This window comes from Vombatus ursinus, unplaced genomic scaffold (genome assembly GCF_900497805.2).
Source record: "Vombatus ursinus unplaced genomic scaffold, bare-nosed wombat genome assembly UNPS02014893.1, whole genome shotgun sequence".
Lineage (NCBI taxonomy): Eukaryota > Metazoa > Chordata > Mammalia > Diprotodontia > Vombatidae > Vombatus > Vombatus ursinus.
The window spans coordinates 2,848,004-2,871,041 of record NW_020954671.1 but is presented as its reverse complement, the minus strand read 5'-3'; the positions used below and the strand labels follow the sequence as shown (position 1 = coordinate 2,871,041).

Here is a 23,038-nt window from a genome sequence, read left to right as displayed (position 1 = left end):
CAGATTTGAAACTCAGGAATATGTTATGGCTAGGGAAAATTTTTTTAACCAAATAAAGGATAAAAGTATTATAAAGGATAAAATGTGTGGTTTGATTACTATAATAAGGGAAAGGTAAATTAAAACGACTCTGAAGTTCTACTTTAGACTTTTAGATTGGCAAAGATGAAAAAAGTTGATAATAGCCATTTTTAAAGATGTCATGGTATGACAAGCACTGTAATACAATGTTAGTGGAGCTGTTAATTGGTTTAAACTTTCTGGAAAATAATTTGGAAATATACCCTCAAAGTCACTAGGCTACAAATATATTTTTATTCAACTCTACTTCTACTAGGCCCATCACCCAAAGAGACCAAGGACAATGAAAAGGGACCTGTACTTAACCTAAATATTTATAGTAGCAAAGAAATGGAAAGAAAATCAGTTCCTCTCAAATGGAAAATAGTTAAATTGTGATACATAAATACAATAGAATATTAATGTTTCCTAAGAAATAGATATGGAAAGATTTTTATGAACTACTGCAGAATGAAATGAGCACAATGTAGTTAGTTTTCACAATAATAGTGTAAAGAGAAACAACTCTGAAAGACATCGGAACTCTGAACCAAAACAGTAACCAGTTGTGACTTCTAAAAACTATTTATGGAACATCTTTTGGCAGAGAGATTTGCTTGTTTTTCAAAACACCAAATCTATATTTACATATAACATACCTTGACTAAACTGAAATTTATCATAAATTAAATAAGTAATGTCTACTGTTTGACAAACTTAAGTTTTAACAATGAAAAGAAATCAAACTGGAATGAAATAAATATGAACAAAAATCCAACAAATTGTATCTCTATGTAAATGCATTGTAATCTTAAAGGAAAAAATACAAAACCAATAGTATCCTAATAGTTAATACTGATGGGAAAAAAAAGTTCTTTGATGTACAGAATTGTGGAATTATGACATTTGTTAAATGTGGTAAAAAAAAAACCCTGAAAACTTCTGAAAATTGCAGCATAACATGAGTTGATAGTTTTCAAATAGATTTGGTAAATTTCTTTTTTTTTACAAGTTTAAATTTCAGCCCTCTGTCACAAACCCCTTAATATTTGAATATCCTTATGGCATGCATTCTGTAAGATTCAGTAAATCAACTATTCTCAGGCAGAGGGACTAGAGATACAGAATGGACATGAACAGTGTTCTAATTTGTTTTGCTTAACTATATATATTTGTTATATGTAGAAGGGAGGGCTTCTACTTGGAGATGGGGGGTGTGATAGGCTGGTGGATAAGGGATAGATTTGAAAAAAAAAGAGCATTGATACAACACTACAAAAAATCAAATGAGATAATATTTGTAAAGTGTTTAGCACAGTGCCTGGCACTGGGTGCTATATAAAAGTTAGCTATTATTTATTTATTAAATGCAGTGCAAAAAACAAAAATAAGTGGATAAAGGGACACAAACAAATACAGCAATTTTGTTGCTCCTGCTACACACACATGCACATATAATTCTTCAAAAAAAAATTGTACAAATAGTTAATGACTTTTTGGTTCTTTGTATTTAGGGTTAGGGGTATTGAGATGTTTGTGGATTTTTAAGTTCACAATAAAGAAAAGAGAATATTTCAAATTATGAAAAAGAAAAAAAATTGTCTAAACACGCTGCCTTTATTTCTAGGTTCTCCTCTGCCCTTCTTGTTTAGCTGTCCATGTCCCGTTCTTCCCCACTCTCCCCCACTACTCAATGTCTGTCAAATCCAGTGGCCTTTTTATGTTCTTCACTTTTTCCTCCTTCTTTAAGGCACTTGACTCTCCTGACAACTTTTGCCTAGTGAATACCCCTCCTCCTCAGACACAGAGACACCGCTTTCCTGATTTTCCTCTTATCTCTGTAACTGCCCCTTTTATGCCCCTTCATTAGATCTTCACTCTCTCCCTGTTCTCCTAAAGTGAGTGTTCTCCAAGAGACTGCCCTTTGCCCTTTTCTGTCTTCTGGTCAATCTCGTTCTTTGTCCAGCTTGTTATCGCCTCCGTATGACTTCCCGGACAATACCTCTAACCCTGACATTTCTTCTGGGTTCCAGATTTACAACATTCTCATGATTCCTCAAATGCATTGTAAATTGGAATTTTCAGAATTAAACTTATTTTCCTAAATTCCTCCTAACTCCACTATTTCTGTCAGCTCCCTTTGTTTCCTTCACCTCACCTAGACAGTTATCAAGTCTACCTATTCAGCCTTTTTCAGGGGTCTACTGTGTTACTATTTGCTGAGGATACAAAGACAATGAAAAAAGCAAACAAACTAAAAGGTTCTGCCTGCTCTCAAGGAGCTTACATTCTATTATATTATTTCATAGCAAAGTTATTTTGTTATGTCATTTTCTAACTAGACAATAAACTCCATGAGAGCAGGGACCACATGTAACCTAAGCTTTTTCCGCTTACTGAGTCTCTGGCACAGTACTCTTTAGGCGGTTGACGCTTAATAAATGTTTATTGATTTAATAATCATAGCTTTTATATAGCTCTCTAAGATTTACTCTTAGCATTATACTCACATTATCCCATTTGATCCTTACAACAACCCTGGGAGGTAGGTGCTATTATTATCCCCTTTTACAGATGAGGAAACTGAGGCTGAGAAAGATCAATGGATTTCTCTAGGGTTACAGAGCTAGAAAGTGCGGTGAGACTGGATTTGACCTGCTGTCTTCCTGACTCCAGGACCATCACTCTGTCCCACTTGCACCCCCTGGCTGATTTGAGGTGCATGTCATCTCCCCATTGAAGGGTAAACGCCTTTGAGCACACACCCTTTTATTTCATCTTTTTATTACCTGTGGCTAAGGTTTTGCACATCATAGATGCTTATGGATTTTGATGAATGACAATGAATTAACTTAGAGTTTTCAGTTGTTCACTTGAAGTGGTGATTTATTTAGTCTTGTGAACAACAGATAATTTTAAAATTATTTAATAAAACAATCCTTGCTGATCTAGCACTTTTGGAATATCGTAGCTCCAATAAAATATCTCAAAGAAAAAAATAACCTTCCTGAAATCTTGCCCTGGGTCGACTTTTCCCAACTCGCCCTCCCTTTTCCGGCCTTTCTTTCTTTCTTGTTTGGTTTTGGTGTTGTTTCCCCCCCATCTTAATGAGGCGGAGTTGCTTTCTATTTTGCTGCTTTTACTCCATCCTTCGCGTCCCTGGTTTTTACTTTCGCAATGGTCCTTGTCCTACTTCTCTTCCCTTCACTAGATCTTAACCCAACATTCATTGCCCGACCCTTTTCCCCTATAGGATGTCTGAGATGACGCCAGAGCTTTGACCCGGTATGCCTCCCAAAACTTGCTTCAGCGATCTTCCAAGCGCAAGCACACACACACAAAAAAATCCTTAATTTCCACTAACGTATTGTGGTTGGTGTGGAACGGAGCGTTTTACTCATTTTGGCTCAAAAACAAAAACAAAATTTGCAAGGGGGAAAAAAAAAGTTGATGACTCATGTATACCTATCAAGAAAGCAAAAAAGTACCCACCTTCTAGGATTGCCCGGCTAGCTCAGTCGGTAGAGCATGGGACTCTTAATCCCAGGGTCGTGGGTTCGAGCCCCACGTTGGGCGTGAAACTTTTTCCATCGCTTCCATCTCAAGAATTCCCTGAACAAATCGAAAACAAATCAGGATTCCGTGTGTGTTAAATTTAATTTAAACCGGGTGAAAGGAAAGCTTTCCTGGAAGGTTAGTTTCATTTTGCAAACAGGAAGGGCGGAAGTTTTATTGCGCATGCGTATCAAAAGCCACAGTACCCCACCCTGCCTTTTTTTTTTTCTGGCAAAACTTGAAACCGATTATTTAAAACATAACACAACGCAGCAAAACAAGAGAAAAAAAACAAAAACCCAACCTTTTGAGAATATAAAGTTCACTCCCGGAAAAATTATATTGTTATGCATGATCGCTGAAAGGGGTTTGTTTGCAAACAGAACGCTGAATCCCCGATTGTTGCGGTGGCGGTTCTGAAATCCAGAGCTCCCGCGTTAGCTGTTCGGGGACGCGGAGAACAGAGGTCCGAGACTCACCTCATTCATTCATTCATTCATTCATTCATTCATCTACTCATCCATCCACTCGTCTCCTTCCTTCCTTCCTTCCTTCAGTAGTCAGACTGAACTGACAGGTGACACTGCCTCCCTAAGGTGGGTTTTACTTTTTCCTTACTCCCCCATTTTCACTTTTTAAAAGTGAATAGGAAGCAAAAGAAAACTTGGCACAGTAGAGAGATCAGAGATTGGGAGAGTGGATGCATGTCAACAGAATGGTGGCAGTCTCCATCCAACATTGATGTTTTTTACTTTTCTTTTATCTTCAACGTTTAGCAACGTTGTGCCTGGTACATAGTAGGCTCTTAATAAATGCTGTCAGCAAGCATTTATTAAGTACCTACAATATGCCAAGCACTGTGCTGGGGATTAAAAAAAAAGGCCAAAACAATCCCAGCCCTCAAGGAGCTTACGTTTTAACGGGAGAAACAACATACAAACATGATGCACACACACATACATACATACATACATACATACATACATACACACATAGGATGGCTTGGAAGTAATCTCAGAGGGAAGGCACTAGCATTAAGCGGGGCTGGGAAAGACTCCTTGCAGGAGGTGAAACTTTAGCTGAGAATTGAAGGCAGGAGAAGAGGGAGAGAATTCCTGACGTGGTGTAAGCAGTAAGCAGAATAAGCTAATAGATCTTGCCGTACAAGGTTAGGGATTCAAAGACAGCAAAGCAATCCTTGTATTGTTCTCTGAGGGAAAACAACATCAACAAAGGTAAATCAATACAAAATACAGGAAATTTCTGGGTGAGAAAACTTCCTCTACCGAAGCCAGTTATCACTTTCTCTGCAATTTCCCGTTTTTGCCTAGGGCACTGAGAGGTTGTGACTTGCCCAGGGTCTCACAGCCAGACTCGTGTGAGCCAGTTTTTGAGCGGAGGGGTCCCGAGCTCCCCGCTATCAGACGCAGTGAGTGCGTAAAGCCAGCTGAGAGCCTGACAAAGCGAGGAAGACCGGGCTGAATGAAGTCCGTATACTGGCTGTGTGACTGTGGACAAGTGTGGGAGGGCCAGTAAGCAAACAAACAGAACTACAAAGCAGAAGAGATGGAGGCAGTGGGGGAGCCCTTCGCTTCTGGAGGATTGGGGCACTTTCCGTGGAGCTCAGCCTGCCCTGGCCCCTTCCTGTGGACTTTAAGGTTGGGCCACTTTGAGAAACACACGTGCTCTGGCCCTAGTTTCTAAAGGGCACTTGAAACCGGAGACTCCCGGTCTTTTGTGGGGGAGGGAGTTTCCAAAGGATTTGGCACCAACTGCTTACTCTGTAGGCTTCAAAGGAGAGGCCAAAGTCCCTTTCTCTTTTTCTTTCTTTTGAAGGAGTGGCTTGAGATTCCAACAAACTTCCATGAAAGTTGAGGGGAAAACCTCTCTCTCCTTTCGTCTTCCTAGCAGCGATTATGGCTGCCTAAGCACATTGCAGGAAGAGCACGTTTGTCTAGATGAGCTCATACTGAAACTTAAGTCCTTCCCTGCTTCTTCTAATTTCTATTTCTTTCCCTGAGTGAGCACAAGTGACCAGCGATCCTGAAAAATGGCTCTTTTTAGTCTTGGTGGCTGTCTCATGAACTAGAGAGGTCTCGAGTCCTTAAGAGGTTCTGGGTTGGCGATGCTTCCTGAAGATATATATTCTTCTAAGAGGAGAAAGTGAGCAGCACCTGGAGGATGAATTATGCATGTTCTGTCAGCCTAAAGATGTGGACTTGAGTGAATTGCTCAATACAACTACAATGAAGGCTGAAGTTAAAGTGAAATCTATTCACAAGTCCTTTAGGAATCTTTCCTGCCTCCCATGAGAATATAATAGTAATTATGGGTTTTTTTATAACCAATTATTTTTAGTTTTCAACATTCACTTCCATAAGATTTTGAGTTTTCAGTTTTCTCCCCCTTCCTCTCCCTTCCGCAAGATGGTATGCAATCTGATATAGGCTCTACTTGTACATTCATATGAAACATATTTTCACATTAGTCATGATGTAAAGAAAAATTAGAACTAATGGGAAGAACCACGAGAAAGAAGAAACAAAACAAAACAACAGAAGAAAAGGAGAGCAAATAGTATGCTCCCACCTGCATTCAGACTCCAAAGTTCTTTCTCGGGATGTGAATAGCATTTTCTGTCATGAGCCCATCATGAGTTGTCTAAGATTCTTGCATTGCTGAGAAGAGCTAAGTCTATCAAAGTCAATCATCAATTATGGGTTATTGTTTTATATATTTGTCAATGTATGCTTCTATGTACTCTTGACCTCTTTAAATTCATGAAGCTGCCTCCAAAATTGAACATATCTATCTCAGGATCACTGTTTGTACCCAGAGAAGAAAACACAAACTGGAAAAGACAGCCAGGGACACAAGGTCCTAGCTCAGCTCACCTACCCAAACCCTTGCTTTTTATATCACAATTTTGCATGCCACTTTGGGCAGGGACCATGTCAAATTTTATTAATTTTCCTTTTCAAATATTTTTATTTCAGTAAATATTTCCTAATTACATTTTTAAAAATTTTCAATTATTAGTTTTTTGAGTTCCAAATTCTCTTGGGAAGGCAAGCAATATGATGTCAGTTAAACATGTGAAGTCATGCAAAATGTTTTTTTCATATTATCCATGTTGTTAAAGAAAACACACACACAACAAGAAAAAGAAAGTGAAAAAGTATGCTTTAATTTGCACTCAGAGTTAATCAGTTCTCTCTCTGGAGGTGGATAGTATTTTTTTTTTTTATCATGGGTCCTTTGGAATCACGTTGGATCATTATATCGATTAGAGTAGCTAAGTGGTCCACAGTTGATTATCATTACAATATTGCTATTGCTGTGTACAATATTCTGGTTCTGCTCATTTTACTTTGCATCAGTTCATATAAGACTTTTCAGGTTTTTCTGAAACTAACGTGTTCATTTCTTATAACACAATAATATTCCATCACAACAATCATATACCACCATTTGTTCAGTCATTCTCCAATTGATAGGCATCCTCTCAATTTTCAGTTCTTTGCCACCACAAAAAGAGCTCCTATAAATGTTTTTGTACAAATAGGTTCTCTTCCATTTTCTTTTTTCTTTTCAGGATACAGACCTAGTAGTGGTATTGCTGGGCCAAACAGTATGCACAGTTTTATAACCCTTTGGGTATAGTTTCAAATTTTTCTCCAGAATGATTCGTTCACAACTCTACAGACAGCACCAAACTTTGTTAATTATCTGCTGTAGTATTGAATTCTTTCTCTCCACCTTGTAGTCACAGCAACATCTTGCCCACAAGATGTTTTCTCTTGGAAAGTCAATCTGACATCTTGAATTTCATTGTCCTTAAGGTGATCATAGACATTTGACTTCTTAGTGCCTGAGGCAACTAACTAAGCCTATGAATTATGGAGAAACTGAGGTCTTCAGTGAGACATGCTGAATTTCCCAAACAGATGAAATCACAGTTTTGTAGCATCCCTTGGTCCCTCTTCCCCCCAAAAAATGTAAAGTAGAAACTTTTTATAGTTAGTTAAGCTAAGTATATAATTCAAAGTCTAATCTTGAGTGATATTCTTGAGAATAAAAGCTGGTAATCAATTACGTAAATATGGATGAGCAACATTAGATTTTAGAGAAAGTAAGTGTGGTATGATGATGTATAATAAACAGGAATACATAATAAAAGTACTAATAAGTAAAGGTCTATACACAGCTTAGTAAGACTTGTTGGAATACTACAGCTAATTTTTGGTTGAATTCTATAAGGGGCTGAGGTAAAATTAAAAGAACTCAATGAAATGATTAAGAGGCAAAATTTCGATCCCCTAAGGAAGGTTCTACTTTTTTTTTTTTTTTTTCCACCTAGGCAATGGGATTAAGTAACTCGCCTAGGGTCACGCAGCTAGTTAAGTGTTATGTGTCTGGGGCGGGGTTTGAACTCAGGTCCATCCTGAATTCAGAACTGGTGTTCTATTCACTGCGCCACCTAGCTGCCCCCGCTGTGCCATATAGCTGCCCCATGGAAGGCTCTATTTTAATCATTCCGCAAATGTGCAACACATTGTCCTAAACTCTGGGAATATAAAGACAGTAAGTAATCCACAAGCATTCATTAAGGCTTACTGCGTGCCAGGTACTGTCAACAGTGAATACAATGAAAGGTAAACAATAGGGGAGATAATACATACATAAATAGATACAGGATATATACAGAGTAGATGGTAATCTTAGAGGGAAAGGCATTAGAAACTGGGGGGACCAGGAAAGTACTTTTGCAGAAGGTTGGATTTGAACTGAGTCTTGAAGGAAGCCAGGAAATAACTAAGAGTTCTGAAGGTGAGGGGGCCCAGGACTCCAGGCATGGGAGACAGCTAGTACAAAGTCATGCATATTAGAGATAGAGTGCCAGGTTGGAGGAAATGGATTGGAAATTGAATGGAAGGAGAATGAAGTGTAAAAATATGGGAAAGGTAGGAAGTCAGATTATAAATAGCTTTAAATGCCAAAAAGAGATCTTAATATTTGATTCTGGAGGTAAGAGAGCACCATTAGAGTTCACTGAACAGGATGACATGCTTTTAGAAAGACTACTCTGGCAGCAGAGGTTGGATTGGAGTGGGAGAGACTTGAGGAAAGGAAACGAGGTAGAAGGCTATTTCGGTAGTCCATGTAAAAGGTAATGAGGGCCTGAATTAGGCTATATGAGTGGAGAGGAGGGTCCATACATATATGTATGAGAGATGGTGTGAAGGTAGAAATGATGAGATTTGACAATGGATTGGATATGTGGGATGAGAGTGGTAAGCTGAGGAAGACACTAAAGTTACAGGTCTGGGAATGGGTAATAGAGAAGGAATAGGAATAGGGAATTTGGGAAGAGTTCTGTTTTGAATATGTTGAGCTTGAAATGCCTATGGGATATTCAGTTCAATATTCAAAAGGTCACTTCCTCTCAGCACTGTTGTGGACAGTCCTGGTCCTGGGCCTGGCTAGGTGCTACCCTATTCTCTTTCTTCCTCTTGCCTTCCCTCCTTACCATAACTGGAGACCTTGATGGAGGATGCTCCTTCAGCACTGCCAGTTGGCCAGCTCCCTGCCCTTCCTCTCTGTCCAGTCCTGGTGTAAGGACCAGGGCTTCTTGGAGTGGCCCAAGCTGCTGCCCAGAAGGAGCAGGAGCAGCTGCAGGAGGTCATCAACAACCCCATGGCACAGGTAGACCCCAATTACTTGCATAGGGTGCATGTGGCCTGTGGTACATTTGGCCTTTATGGCATCATACCTTGTAACTATTTCTTTTTTTTTTTAAATTAAAAAAAATTTTTTTTTTAGACAATTGGGGTTAAGTGACTTGCCCAGGGTCACACAGCTAGTAAGTGTCAAGTGTTTGGTCTGAGGTTGGATTTGAACTCAGGTCCTCCTGACTTCAGGGCCGGTGCTCTATCCACTGCACCACCTAGCGGCCCCTCTTGTGACCATTTCTTAAGCAGTGCCTGTCAAGATGGCAAATCTATGTAGCACCAAGGAAATACAGGAGACTGCACTGGGACATTTTTGGGTCATAAGGGTGCTCTATGGGTTGCAACATTGAAGAGAGATGCTCCAAAAGTAGCTACAGCAGCCTCAGATTTTATAGGCAAAGCGTGGGATGCTGTTTCAAGATGAACATTATTAGGTGTGGGTTTTACTTAGGATAACACCTACCTATTGACAAGTGGACAGGATATAAACTCCTATGCACATGATTTGAACAAACCTGAAGCAGGACCTAACTGGTTGTCACATCTCTGGTATTAAAAAGCTTTATGGTACAGAAGATAGATTGTTTCAGCTGGTAATAAAAACTTTCTGCCTCTGCATATATATGCTAACTGAATATATGGAATATATTCCTGAAGAAGAGATTCTGGTAATTACACATGGGAGATCTATGGCTATTAATAATGTAGTAAGTCTGGAGTCAGTTAAATCCTTTGAAGCTCCTGCTCCAATCCATTCTGTATCTTTTCACTTACAGAATTTGTTGTTGCAGGTAGTGAAGATTTTAAGCTTTATAAACATTATAATAGTGGAGATCTGAGCAAGGACACGTTGGCCCTTCTACTGTTTGAGATTTAGTGCTGTTGGAGAACTGTATGCTCTGAGGATGAGAAATGGAGACCATGGCAGACTGTGGTAGGGAAAAACATGTATCCTTTGGAGATTTCATTTCCAGAGACAACAGAAGTGCTGGAAGATATTGGCTCATAAAATTCAGACTGCATCTCAATTGTCAACTCCTAACGTTAAGGCTTGAGCGTCTGTTGTATACCACAGATGTTATGCAACATATGGACTAAAACAAACAAGCAGTAATTAGCATAAGCCCTTTTGGAGTTAATCTCTATGTAAGGCAAACATAGGCATCATTCGATGGGGAACGTGAAAGTGAGCTCTACTGTTGGGACTAGCTTTCTTTAAGTGAAAACTGAGACTATATGTGTGTGCATGTACATACACGTACATGTGTACATATATATACACATATGTGTACATATCATATGTATGTGTATAACAGCAGAATTGTGCTCATTTCATCCACTATTGTACTGCCTTCTTGAATGAACACGTGCAAGCCAAAATCCAATTTCTCTTACTGCAATTACATTTTTTAACCTTTATTATGGAGAAAAATGTAAATGGCCTATTTTATTTTTTTATCCTGAAAACGGAAAGTCTTTTGCTTTAGCTGTAAAGAAGGGAGTATGGAATAAATTATTTACCTTGATTTCTCTTTCACTGCTTCTGAATAATGAATTGTTTTCAGTTGTCTAGATAAAATGCTTCTATAATAACAACAACAACAAAGGCGCTTGGAGATGTGACTGCAGTTCAGCAGAGAGACTAAGATTGCATGGAGAGATCTAGGAATCATCTGCACAGAAATGACTGAACCCACAGGAGCCGATGAGAGACCAGATGAGATAAGTCTAGAGCCAAAAGAGAAAAGGGTGCAAGACAGGGCATTGGGAGATATCTATGGTTAATTGGTGTGACATGAAAGAAGAACCAGGAAAGGAGAAAGAGAAATAGGAGAGAGCAGTACCACAAACATCTTGAGAGGAGAAAGTGTCCAGAAGGCAAAGATAATCGACAGCATCAAATGCTGCAGAGATGTCAAGGGGATGAAGACTGAGATTTTTAGATTAGTTTTTAGATTTAGCAGTTAAGATCTTGATAATTGGTAACTTTGGAGAAAGTGGTTTCAGTTCAACAGTGAAACTGGAAAAAGAAGAAAAAGAAAATAATGTGTAGTACTTTGTTTCAAGAGGTTGCCAATTTTGTAGGGGAATCAAGGGACAAAAAATAATTATGACACAAATTAGAGTAAGAGGTACATATAAAGTGTAGTACTTATCTTCAGAGAAGACCAAATAAAGAAAATACAAGCATAAATTTCAGCAAGATCGTTTATACTTAAAAATTATGACGCTAAGCACATATTTAAGGAAGTATGAAAAGGAATATTTGGTATGCAGAGTGTAAGATTGATGAAATGATCAGCAAAAGTCCTTTTAAAAACTGGGGTCTGGCAAAAAAATATAAATATGTGCTCCATCAAAAACTGCCTCTGTTTCTTCATCCTGTCATATAGGTAACCCTGGGTGTATTAAGACTATGTGACTCATGTAAGATTTGGCAAGTTGGAGGCTTAGGGTAGGGGCCTGGCAACAGATAATTTGTATCTTCTTTTGAGTACTAGACTAAATTCAGAAAGTCTTCTCACCAAAGGCTGTTTTTTTTTTTTTTTGGTCATAGAAATTTAGGAAGACCCTGTATTATGACAGAGCAAGATGGTTATTTGTTACTATTATTCTTCATTGTGAAATTAATGCTTGAGAATTTTCATATTTTATATACAGTAAGTGCTCAAAAAATGTTACCTTATATTTAAGATAATATTTTCAGCCAGAAGGGTCAAAGATATTTTAATTTACCTAAAAATCTAATTGCTATAATATATATTAATAGATGCTGCCCACTGCCCGAATCATGAAAAAATTCATAATTTACTGGCCACAACAAAACTTTTTTTGTATATATATACTTTAATATTTGAAATAACTAGTAATATTTAACATTATTCAATATTCAAATGAATAAACATTAAACATTATGACATTTTCAACAGACTCTCCAAAGGCTGGAATGGGTGTTAAAAACTGCAGGGAGAAAAAACTGTTACCCTTTTCTTGTAATAGACTTTCTAACAAACTTCCAAAATTAAACTGCTTTGTAAATACTATTTATATAAATACAGCAAATCTCACAAGGGTCACTTACTGAAGCTCCTTAAGAAAAACAAAAAGGTCAGAAAAGAAAACACAAATTTGCTTTCACTTACACTTAAGTTAACTATAACACAATATCCTATATACTTTGTGCAACACATTTGTAATTGGGTTGTGATGATCTATTCTACGTATAATTGGATCTTTTCTCACGTCAAGTGCAGCTGCATTTCATTCAGGCTTTTATTTTTCAGTGGAAAATGCTCTCTTCATCAGTGGGGGTGGAGCTTTACCCACATCAAACATCATTTCCATAGGGGGGTTATTGAGTGAGCACCAGTCAGGAATTCGGCCTGTCTGATTATAATACTCCTTTGAAATGGAACGACTCCCAAGTATGTCCTGCAGGGCTCCAAAAATAGCACCTGAATTTTAAAATGATAAAAATCAAAGAATATGGTGAGTGAAAATTGTGAGACATTTAAAAAAGTTTTTACACTCAGAATATTGGGAACTCCTGGTTTAGATTTTTCTCTTTCAGATTTTATTTTGCTTCATCCCAGAAAACAAAGCTCTGAGTGATGTAAGGCTTCATCACCAGGCACAGCAACTAAACAGATTAAGAGTAAAACTGCAAGCCCTATTTAATTTAGAATGTAAATTAAAAACACAAAAACAAAAAAACAAAAAACTAGTTTAGATACTATGGACATGATACTTTTAAATTTTGCTACATCAATATTCAGTGATACATAGTCCCATACCCTTGGTTAACTTTTATGTACATTTAGAAATAATTTGTTCCTAATTTACTAAAATAAAAGATGAGATTCTACTCCATCACATATGATGAAATACATATATATATTTCATTTTTGAAATAAACATATATATATATTTCATTTTGAAATAAACTTTTGTTATAAGTAGCTGTAACTGGATACAATCAACAACACTCTTGGTTTTTGTAGTCCTATACTTCATTAATGAAATTGCACATCACTTCTAACTACTGAAGCCTCATTATAGTTTTGTCCTCAATGTATATACCTTATGCTAATTTGTACTAAGTCTACAAATCATAATGTTTTTGTTTTATTTTATTTTTAACTTTGGCAGCTAACCTGCCATGGACTGATACTCAAAATACCTTAACTGAAATATTCAGTGATTTATATTTTCATAGCACTGCGAACATAGCCTGCTCTAAGACTCTATGATTCTACCATTTTATTTTCACAATAAATCTTCCAAGTTTATGTCCATGTTAAAACACTTTCCATGAAGTATACATTTGCATTTTTAATTTAAAAGTTACAAAACTCAATTATTTCTCATTTCAGAATCTCAAAATTAGTTTCCTCTCCACGTATAATTAAATTTTATCATTATCATTTATCAATAATGCAATCAATGGTGTCATCTCTGACCAGAAGAGTAGCAATGAAAATATAATAGATTCTAATACTTGCTCTGTACTTGTATTCTGTATTTGCTTGTACTTTTGTTCACATATACATTTTTAGAAGAAAAAATCAAGAAAAATGTTTCCCTTCATAAAAGAGGGAATTACAAAATTTCAATTTTTATATTATGAAATTACTTTGTAAATGAGACTTCTAAAAAAACACCAGAATTTATAACGACATTCATACTGATGCTCCCTCACACAATCTAACCTCTATCAATGTTCTCAAATCTCATATCTACTCCTCCAATACACCTCTGCTTACCAATGGTCACACCCTGGATCTCACCATTACCCATAAGCATTCCATTTCCATGATCAAAACCTCTGATATTCCTCTATTTGATTATAACCTCCTATCAATTCATTTCTTCCTATGCCATATTCCTCTCAAGCCTATTTTAAAACTGTTATTTGCCCTCACCATGACTTTTTATCACTTTGTCCCCAAAATTTTAAGAAAAAAATTTTTAATTATGAACTTGAAAAACATACATAAAATTTCTCTATTTGTATAGCTTGCTGCTTTTTAAAGGCATATATTAAATTTAAGTCAGTAGGTCCAATAATACCTGGCTTGTCTATGTCCCCTTCTGAGCTCCTCTGTGTATTTTTAAAAATGTTTCACTGATGCTCTTCCTTCTTTTTTTGGGTGTATCGAAATCATTTCTTTCATACTTCTCCTATCTCTCCCCACAAAATAAAAGCTCTTTTCTTGGCCCCTTTAATCCATTACCTCTGCCAGGAGGTCGGAAGCATGATTCATTATTAGTCTTCTAGAGTTGTGACTGGTCATTGCACTGATCACTATTTTTAAGTCTTCACAGTTGTTTTCTTTTACATTGTTTCCTTTACTATTACATTTTACACATGTACTATTTACATTTAAGTACATTTACACTACATTACAGTAATCACTGTAAAAGCTTCTATGGGCTCTGTTCATTTTAGTCTAGATCAATTCATTAAGTCTTTCCAGGTTTCTCTGGATCTTTTGTTTTTCATAATTTCTTTTGGTATATTATTAAATTATATCCTTAAATCACAATTTGTTCAGTCATTCTCCAACTGATGGTTATCCATTTTTTTTTCCAGTTCATTGTTACCACAAAATATGCTGTTATATAGATATTTTTGTGCACATGGGTCCTTTTCCTCTTTCTTTTATCTCTTTGGGAGTACATACCTAATAGTATCACTGTGAGTCAGATGCTATTATATATGCACAATTTCATAATATTTCAGGTATAGCTTTAAATTGCTTTTTAGAACAACTCGATCAATTTATACTCTATCAGTATTAGTGCACCTGTCCTCCCATAGTGGCTCCAAAAATAATTTTCCAACTTTGTGAATTTTGTCAATCTAGTGGACGAAAGGTATAACCTCTGGGTTGTTTTAATCTGAATTTCTCTTATTATTATTAGTGATACGATTGTTAACAGCTTGCATTTCTTCTTTTGAGAACTGCTTATTAATTTCCTTTGACTACTTATGGATTGAGGAATTGTTCTTGTTCTTTGTATTTATATCAATCAAAGAAATGTGATGCAAAGATTTTTCTCCCAGTTAACTTTCGCTTTTAATTCTAACTTAATTTTGCTTTTGCAAAAACTTTTCAATTTTATGTAATTAAAATTGCCCATTCTGTCTCCTGTGATCCCTTCTATCTTTTGTTGGAACATGATCCCTCTCTTACCATATTTGTGAAAAGTATTTCTTTTTGTGTTCCTTTGTTTATAATACGATGTTTTACATTAGACACTGACTAGCTGAGTGACCACGAGCAATCACTTAACCTGTCTGCTCCAGTTTCATAGCACCTACTTCCAGGATTATTGCAAGGATCAAATCAGATGATATTTGTAAAGTGCTCAGCACAGTGCCCAGCACAGAGTAGGCACTACACAATGCTAGCTATTATCATCATCTAGGTCACCTATCTGTGTGAAGCTTATTGTGGTACGTGATTTGAAATGTTGGTCAAAACCTAATTTCTGCCAGATTCCTCTTCAGTGTTCCCAGTAGTTTCTGTCACATAGGACTATCTGAAGTAGCTGATTCTATCAAACATTATGCTACTATATTTGATTGTTTCTGGGTCTCATGTACCTAATCTGCTTCTATTGATCTACTTTTCTATTTTTTAAATTGAACCAAAGTTCAAATTTTGATGATTACTGCTATAGAGTATGGTAATATCTGGTACTGCAGGGCCTCCATCCTTCTTATTCCTCCCTTCTCCCCCATTTATTTCCCTTGAGATTCTTGACTTTTAGCTCTGCCAGGTGAATTCTGTTATTTTTTTGTCTAGTTGTATAAAGTCACTCATTTGGAAGTTAGTATGGCACTGAATGTGTAAATCAATTTAGGTAGTATTTTCCCTTTTATTATATAAGCACGAATCAATTATTTAATTCTGCCATTATGTAGAGTGTTTTGTAGTTGTATTCATATAATTCCTATATGTTTTGGTAGGTGGACTCCGAAGTATTTTATACATTCTGTAGTCATTTTGAAAGCAATTTCTTTTTCTATTTCTTCCTGCTGGCTTTCTGTTAATAATATATAGAAATACTCATGACTTTTATATGCTTATTTTATATCTTGCTACTTTATTGTTTCAATTGATTTTTTGGCTGATTCTCTAGGGTATTCTCAGTAAACTATTAAATTATCTGCAAAAAATAATAATTTTGTTCAGTCTTTGCCTATGCTTGTTTCTTGAATTTCTTTTTTTTATCGCTATATCAAATAACGGTGGTGTTAATGGACATTTTTGCTTTATCTTGATCTTATTGGAAGGATGCCTTATAGCATTACACTGTCTCTTTGTTTTAGACAGATACTGTTTACCATATTAACAGTGTTGTTGAGTCATTTTTCAGTTGTGTCTGACTCTTTGTGATCCTACTTGGAGACTTCTTGGTAAGGATACAGGAGTAGTTTGCCATTTCCTTCTCCAACTCATTTTATAGATGAGGAACTGAGACAAACAGGGTTAAGTGATTTGTCCAGGGCTACATAGCTAATAAGTATCTGAGGCTGGATCTGAACTCTGAAGAGGAGTCTTTCTGACTCCAGGCCTAGCACTCTAACCACGGTGCCACCTGGCTGTTTCATATTAACAAAGGATCCATTTATTTCTACACGAAAATACTTTTAATGTAAACGGCTGGCATGTTTTGTCAAAATAATTTTGTTTAACTACCGATATATGATTTTTATTGTCTTTGTTATTAATGATTTTTTGATTATGAATAGGATTAATATCTTTGTTACTAATATGTTTATAGACTTCTTAGTACTGAGCCAACCAACTGTACTCCTAGTATAAATCCAACCTTGCCATAGTGTACAATCCTTTAAATAGATCCATACTTTACAATGCTTACACCTGACTCCATAAGCTCCAAATGATTCTCTTTTCTTTCCAAGATAAAATATGAACGACTTTGGTTTTTTAAAAGCCTTTCAAAATCTGGCCCCAACCTATATTTCCAACCTCAATTATATATTATTTCTCTTGTATTCTATGGTAACACGAAATTGACCTTTTCTCTCTTTCTCACATGCAACACTCTATCTCACTTCTCTATTCCTTTCTAACAGCTGCCCCTCACACCTGAAATGCACCCCCTCCATTGCTGCTTCTTAGAAGCCATATTTTCATTCAAAGTTCAGCGTAGGTGACATCATCTCTTCCTTCTACCTGCCTTCCTTTATTCCCCAATTGTTAGTTTTGGCTTTTAAATGAGTCTAGTTCTTTAAATAAACCATGTTACTTTATACCTCATGCCGCCCGTTGAATGACAAGAGAAATAAATTTATTAGACAATTGTTACTAATTAAACATTCAAAGTAAAATATGTATGTATGCATTTTTATGGCACACTTAATGAACAGTTCTGAATAAAGAATTACTATTGTAGTTTACCACGTATCAACACCATTAAAAACAGTAATGGTTATTGAATGAACAAGTATCACCAATACAAGAAAAAATTAAGTTCTGAAGATGTAATAATTTGTAAATTTATTTTTAACATTCTAAACGTAGAATTTTAAAATTAAAGTCTTACCTCCCAACCAGGCCACACAATTAGGCTTTGCAGGTGGAGTATGAATTCGGAATGTCTTAGTGCCAAGTGCTTTTTTGTATTTTGGCTTTTCGACCAAATACTTGATTTCTGCCATCAATCTGTGCAAGAATCCTGGCAACATAGCAGTGCCACCTATGACTACCAAGTTCTCTGCCAGCTGCTTCCTTGTGTCTATTGGGCACTAGTATTAAAGATAAAGGAAAACAATTTATTTTATGTATAGGTACAACCTGATATTTAAAAAAAATGATCATAATAATATAAGAATTCTCTTACATGATACAGAATATAACCCGTCCATGATTGCCCATTTTGTATGTGATCATTTGTATTAAGAAATGATTATGTGATTTACAAAATCTTTCAGTGGAGATTTCTTCTCACAAGTGATGATAGTTGGAAAAAATTATGACACTATATATCAATTTTTCTCATTAAAAGAGAAAATAAAAGTAATTTCCTTGAAACATTCCACTCTAAAAATGAGCATGTGCATCTTTATTTATTCATAGGTGTTACAATAGTAACAAAAAGTACTCTACAGAAAAGGGATCTAAATGCAAACACTATTCTCTAAGGCAGTGGTACTCATAGTTTTGTGACCCTGAAGTGAAGCGTGCAATCACCATTATCTGATAATATAATATTGATAATATTCTAATACAGATATACGAAGTCTTACAGAGACAAAGACTCCTTGAGAAACAAATTGTATAGGGTGCTACTATCCTTCTAGTCACCCAGGTTTGTAACTTCATTACCTTGACTCTTCCTTCACTCTCACCACTCATATTTAAACAGCTGCCGAACCCTACTGATTCTACCTCCACATCTTGAATCTATCTCCTTCTCTCATTCACAGTACCACCATCCTAGTTTAGGGCCCTATTACCTCTCACAACTCAATTTTCCACCTTCTTTGTACATAAGCCATTCCCCAAGGACCTTGCTCCGTTGCTGTTTCTCAAAAGCCATTATCTTCATTCAATGTTCAGCTAAGGTGATATTATCTCTTCCTTCTCCCTGCCTTCTTTCATCCCCCCCAATTATCACTACCCTTCCTCTCTCAAATTACCTTGTATTTAGGCAGTTGTGAATATGTTTATCCTCTAGTAGAGTGTTAGTCTAAGTTCCTCAAGGGCAAGGCCTCTTTCATTTTTGTCTTTGTATTGCCAGCACCTAGTACGATACCTTGTAGGTAGTAGGTAATTAATGTTTCTTGAATGGAATTGAATGAACAAAATAAAACCAGAGTATGTGGGAATTTACAATTTCTGCACATAGTACGCTCTTTGTAAACATTTGCTGAATTATATTTGTTATACTGAAATATATCAGTTCATTAAAATAATAGGAATACCTGTATAAGCGAATCCAATATTAAAGTGGCTACCGATTTCTCTTCATTATCTTGCTCAAACAGAACTTCCACAACAGAATCTCTAGTGAGATAAAAAGAAAACTCTATTAATATCATAGCAATTACTGTACTGAATATAATATAGAAATAATTCTAAAACGACACAGTATAATTCAATGACAAAACAGGTTATTAAATGGATTTAGAAATATTTATGATCTCAATGATTTAAGAATTCTCTTACATGATACAGAATATAACCCCTCCATGATTGCTCATCTCGTATGACTCTTGTCTGTGTTTTCCCACAAGTCTGCCCCGGGAGTCTGCCCAATGTACATTTTAAGGCTGCCAATGGAACACTAGGGCTGTCCACCTGGCATTTCTTGCTCTGGCTACATGTCCAGCCCTGTCATACAATGGCTTGATGGTGTCCTTTATTCCTGTTCTTTGGAGTTCTTCACTTGCAGGAATACTGGGAAAATATTAGTTTTGAAAACAAACAATAAGTCTTTGCTTTCATGGAAGCTTTGAGGCAGTAAAAGAGCTTTTCAGTTTTCTGAAATCAATCGAGCCCATTTTCCTCCTGTTTAATTTTGGGTCCAATTCATTGTTCATCAGAACTGTCTGTTCTAGATATAATAATACATAAACATTCATACAGTAAGTTAAGGTTTGCAAAGTGCTTTAATATTCATTTGATCCTCACACCAACCATGTGGACAGAGTAAATACTATTATTAATCTCATTTTACAGATGAGAAAAATGAGGCAGGTAGAGGCAGACAGGTCAAGTGATTTGTTCAGAGCCACTGCTAACAAGATTTGTCAGGTCTTGATGACTTCAAGTTTCACAACAGAACCTAGTTGCCTCAAATATATTATACATATGCACATATATGCATACATATATCTGAGCATAACTATATTTACCTCAGGTAATCCTCCAAGGCCTTCATATCATCCAGCCTTTGCTGGAAGACCTCCAGTGATGGGGAGCTCACCACCTCCCAAGGCAGCCCAGCCCAACTTGGAAGAATTCTAATTGTTAAGAAGGTTTTCCCTTGACAATGAACCCAAATCATCCCCTTTGCACCTTTCATCCACTACTTCTGGTTCTGCCTTTAAGGACCAAGCAGAACAATCTGGATCCCTCCTCAGCATACCAGTCTTTCCCATGTTAGAAGACAAATTTATGGGTGAAGCCTGTCATGTTCTCCTTCAGTCTTCTCTGACTAAGAGAGGCAAACATGATCGAAAGGATGGAATTTTCTCAGTAGTGTTTAACAATTACTAGACTATTTTAATTCTAATATGTAGAGATTATGAAGCTTTATAGATTTGCTCATCGAACTAAGAGATGTCTCTTTAGTAGAAGTGGAAAAGGGGAATTGTAAGTGAAAAATATTATGGCTTCCATAGGAACGAAAGGATGCGATTTTCTCCCAAGTTGTTTATATTACTTGGATTCTTTTCATTCCAATAGGTAGAGACTGCGAGGCTTAATGCACGAAATGGAAGACCTTAGAAATATCTCTTTAGCAGAAGTGGAATTGTGGAAATGTAGCTCAACAGTACTCTGGCCTTTCCCATCTTCAATGAACAGTAATATGGGCAAATACGATCGAAAGGATGGAATTTTCTCAGTAGTGTTTAACAGTTACTAAGTAAATATACACACACACATACTATTAGATAAATTCTAAAATCTGAGCTATGGGCATTGGATTTGAAAATGCCATGTGTCAAACTATGTTGTCCAGAACATGACAACTCTTGATGGTAAGAATCTACATTCCCAATATAGACAGTTCTTGTTCAAAACAAGAAGCTCTTTCAGCAGGTGTTAGTTGCAGTAATCATAATTTCCCTTATTTTCCCCAGATGCTGCTAGCGGTTTCCTTCAATTCAATTCAACAAACATTTATCAAACACTAGGCATAGTTACAAAACCAAAAGCAAAATAGCCCAACTCTGTAAGGAACTTACATTCTTGGCCCCTGATCAGTATGACATGTTCTTAACTTGCCCTTGTGTTCTTTTTATGTTCCAGAGCCTGCCCAGGTGGACTAGGCTTCTCCTCACCTCCACTGTCATTGCCTTCAACCCTGAAAAGGGGTTTAATCTGACACTATTCCCACTCAACTCTACATTTCAAACAACATCCCTTTTCTTGGTGCTCTTGTCCTTTAACCTGATTTCACCACCTAGCAAAAAGGGCAAAAATACAGTATAGTGAAATGGATTCAGAATTGGTTAAATGGCCATATTTAAAGACTAACTGTCAACTGGACAGGAGACTTCTAGTGTAGTGCTTCCAGGGATATGTGCTTGGCCCTGTGTTGTTTTGAAATTTTTATCAATGACTTGGAAAAAGGCATAAATGGCAAACTTATCAAATCTGCAGATGACACATAGGAATAGCTAACACGCTGGAAGATAGAATCTAAAAAAATCTTGACAGGGTGGAGCACTAAGTTGAATCTAATAAGATGAGATTTAACAGAGATTATAAATGGAAAATTTAACAGCTGGGTTCAAAAACTGACTTTACAACTACAAGATGGAGGAGGCATGATTGTCTGAGAAAGATCAGTAAAGTAAGCAATGTAAGTCAACAGTGAGATATGGCGGCCAAAGAAGTTAACTTGGCCCTGGGCTGCATTGAGAGGGCAGAGCTTATAGAACTAAGGAAGTGACAGAACTTATACAATCTTCTCTGTTTAGACTACGTCTGGAGCACTGTTTTGAGCTCTGGATACCACAATTTGGGAAGGACATTGATGAGCTGGAGTATACATGGGACAAGCAATCTGATGAAGGGCCACGAGCTATATATGCTATATAAAGAACAATCAACCAACAAGCATTTATTAAACATTTGTGTGCTGAGCACTCTGCTAGGCACTAGGAATTCAAAGATAGAAATGAAACAGTTCCAGCCCTCAAAGAGCTTAGGTTCTATTGGTAGAGGTAACACAAACATATGTAAGCAGAAATAAAATATCCAAAATGTATAAATATGAGTTAATTTTGATTTTCTTTTTTTGGGGGGAGGCATGTATAGCTGGGAAGTTCAGGAAAGGTTTCATATAAAAGGTGGTGTGTGGGCTGAACTTTGAAGGAAACTAGAGTTTCTAAATATTGGAGGTGTGAAGGAAGGAAACTGCAGGCAAGGGGGATAACCTGTGTAAAGGCATTGAAACAAGTGAACGAGCAATGAAGAGACGGATGAGTAACAGCCAGACTGGCTGAGAAAGTGTGTGCAGGGAAATGAAGTATATAATGAGGGGGAAAGGTAGACTGCAGCCAAGTTGTCAGGGGCTTTAATTGTCAAATAGAAGGGGTTGTAATTAGTCTGGAGAGATGGTTATCCTGGAGAAGAGAAGATTCAGATTGGATATGGCAGCTGTCTGCAGATAAGGGTTGTTCTGTGGAAAAGGGATTAAACTTGTTCTATTTGGCCCAGTGGGCTGAACTAGGGCAAATAGTGGATGCAGAGAGGCAAATTTGGGCTCCAATATCAGGAACAACTTTCTAATGATAAGAACTATGGGTTGCTTTGGTTTTTAAGTTTTATTGATGTTTTTACATTTACAGATTACCCCAACTCCATGAGGAGTGAAACAAAGTGAAACATATAATGCAGTGACCTCCACTACCTCAGGAATTGCCTGAGGAAGCAATGTGACCTTTCCCATTGGAGGTTTTCAAGCAGAGGATAGGTGCC

General features: G+C 36.8%; 1 protein-coding gene, 1 non-coding gene and 1 pseudogene across 2 annotated transcripts in view; 2 read left to right on the top strand and 1 right to left on the bottom strand.

Moving 5' to 3' along the window:
* Positions 1 to 3,563: 3,563 nt before the first annotated feature.
* TRNAK-CUU lies at positions 3,564 to 3,636 on the top strand. Its single transcript has one exon. It is a non-coding gene; the product is annotated as a tRNA-Lys (tRNA).
* Positions 3,637 to 9,169: 5,533 nt separating this feature from the next.
* Positions 9,170 to 10,402, top strand: LOC114028600 (annotated as a pseudogene).
* A 1,835-nt stretch (positions 10,403 to 12,237) lies between these two features.
* ACTR10 (actin related protein 10) overlaps positions 12,238 to 23,038 on the bottom strand; it is a 36,419-nt gene continuing 25,618 nt past the window's right edge. The window contains exons 11-13 of the mRNA XM_027842923.1: positions 19,309 to 19,390; positions 17,928 to 18,129; positions 12,238 to 12,802 (exon numbers count right to left, since the gene is read on the bottom strand). Coding sequence (XP_027698724.1) covers positions 12,621 to 12,802; positions 17,928 to 18,129; positions 19,309 to 19,390 — 466 coding nt within the window. The 3' untranslated portion in view covers positions 12,238 to 12,620. The remainder of the gene's footprint in view (positions 12,803 to 17,927; positions 18,130 to 19,308; positions 19,391 to 23,038) is intronic.